Source organism: Triticum aestivum, chromosome 6D, assembly GCF_018294505.1.
Source record: "Triticum aestivum cultivar Chinese Spring chromosome 6D, IWGSC CS RefSeq v2.1, whole genome shotgun sequence".
Taxonomy (NCBI): Eukaryota; Viridiplantae; Streptophyta; class Magnoliopsida; order Poales; family Poaceae; genus Triticum; species Triticum aestivum.
In genome coordinates this window covers 232,857,283-232,859,323 of record NC_057811.1, presented here as the reverse complement: position 1 = coordinate 232,859,323, position 2,041 = coordinate 232,857,283, and the positions used below count along the sequence as shown (strand labels likewise).

At 42.8% G+C, this 2,041-nt stretch overlaps 1 protein-coding gene across 1 annotated transcript in view; it reads right to left on the bottom strand.

Annotated features, from left to right (window-relative positions):
* Window positions 1-518: 518 nt before the first annotated feature.
* The window catches only part of LOC123144527 (U1 small nuclear ribonucleoprotein C-1), a 5,197-nt gene continuing 3,674 nt past the window's right edge, over window positions 519-2,041 (bottom strand). Inside the window, exon 5 of the mRNA XM_044563716.1 lies at window positions 519-1,125. Within this exon, the coding sequence (XP_044419651.1) occupies window positions 845-1,125 (281 nt within the window). The 3' untranslated portion in view covers window positions 519-844. The remainder of the gene's footprint in view (window positions 1,126-2,041) is intronic.

Sequence of the window (2,041 nt, the reverse complement as noted above, 5' to 3'; positions counted from 1 at the left end):
CTCCAAGCTGAAGCATATGGCCTACTCTTGGCCACAATGATAGCAGATACTTTCAAATCTCGGAACCACAGTACTACACGAATTGTTACTTGCATCAGCAACAGTGACGAGTTCCATATTCAAAGACACAAGTCACTGGAACATAAGGCCCATTATTGCTTCTATTCAAGCGTCGCCATCTTTTATCAGTATCAGGGTATCACGGGTGTTTTAATGTTAAAGCGCATCATGAAGCAAAGTTAGCGACCAAAACTAAAAATAGGCTTGTAGCTCTCCGAATGTCTCTCTTCAGACACAGGGCCTTGTACTGTGAGAGATGCTCTCGCCATGTCAAGTGTGAGACCTTTCACATTACTCTGTAAAATGTTGTTAATGGAATAAAATCTGTTGTTGTTCAAAAGAAAACATGGCTAATTACTTCTGACAAAAACATGAAAGTTTGACAGCCAATATTCACATTAACATCGAGCAAATCAAACGGGTAATAGTGTAGCATTGATAATAGCGTCCAAGTGAACTGATACCATGCCAAGAGGAGCCCAGTGTTATCTCAACAAATAAATTTGTTTTAATGACAAATATGTACTACATCAAGTACGCCATCCATGGGTTATATCCATTATCAAGTTTCAAGGGCAAGAAACTAATACGAAGTCGGTGTATTAAGTAAAGGTTACACCACCTAAAATACAAAAAATACAACTGCAGGAAGCCTTTCTTAACAATTCTCCAAATTTCAAGAGACGGACTGCCTCCGAAATTCGGGAGACAGACAGGCAGGAAGCATCAACTTCCAAGTTACGGCTGTTCTTCGAATCTCATTCGATAACCACCAATGAACAGATCAGTGGTTGCCTTCATTCGATTGTGCATAGGAGAATGCAGCCTGTGGAGGGGCCGCTGGGGCCAGGGGTGGAGCGCCAGAAGTTGAGCCTGCAGTTGGTGGTTGATTTGGTTGATACATCGGTGGAGGACCTGGAGGTGATGCGTTGTTGGACATGGGTGCACCTGGGGCCCCAGATGTTGGAGGTTGTAGTGTCGGAGGCCTTGGGAGAGGTGCCACCTGCATAGGCATTGAACCAGGAGGGCCCCCGTGCTGCGGCATGGTTGGAGCACCAGGATAACCTGAACATTTATCGAAAAATAGTCACTTAAGATGATCGATCACTATTTCAAATGATAAGAAATTCAGAAGTTTGAATGCTTTACTGAAAATAGAAATTCAACTCTTATAAAGAACAGCTACATGAGTTTTTCCTATTTTCTAAGATACAGTGAGCAGTTCCCTTGACTGCACTCAATTGTAGATTGATAGCCGTGTTTGTGGCTTTCTGTGTTTGACTGATAAGTGGCAACTGATGTTATGTGGCATTACATAATGAAACTAAAGTATCAGTGCATCATGAATAAACTGGATTGCGCCTCTAAACATTTGGTTGCAACAGTTGCGCAACAGAAGGACATGTTGATTACCACTCTGAATCACAAAGCCACAGTAAATTGTTTACGATAAAAACACAAGAGCAGCCAGTCTGACCACTTTGGGTCTTTTGTATGCAGACTTTCCCTACATTTCTGCAAGAGGCTCTTTCCAAACTCAAGCCCGTGACCTCATGGTCACAAGGCAACAGCTTTACCGCTGCGTCGTGTTTGTGGCTTTCCCTTGTCTGCAGTCAAAGAATGACAGCCGTGTTTGTGGCTTTCTGTTTTTGACTGATAAGTGGCAACTGATCTTATATGGCATCATTACATAATGAAACTAAAGAAGTATCAGTGCATCATGAATAAACTGGATGCACGCGTTTAAACATTTAGTTACAACAATTGCGCAACAAAAGGACATGTTGATTACCACTGAATCACAAAGCCGCAGTACATTGTTTACGCTAAAAAAAGAGCAGCCAGGTGCACGTAGCTCCTGCTTGCGCAGGGTTCGACCACTTTGGGTCTTTTGTATTCAGCCTTTCACTACATATCTGCAAGAGGCTGTTTCCAAACTTGAACCCGTGACCTCATGATCACAAGGCAACAGCTTTACCGC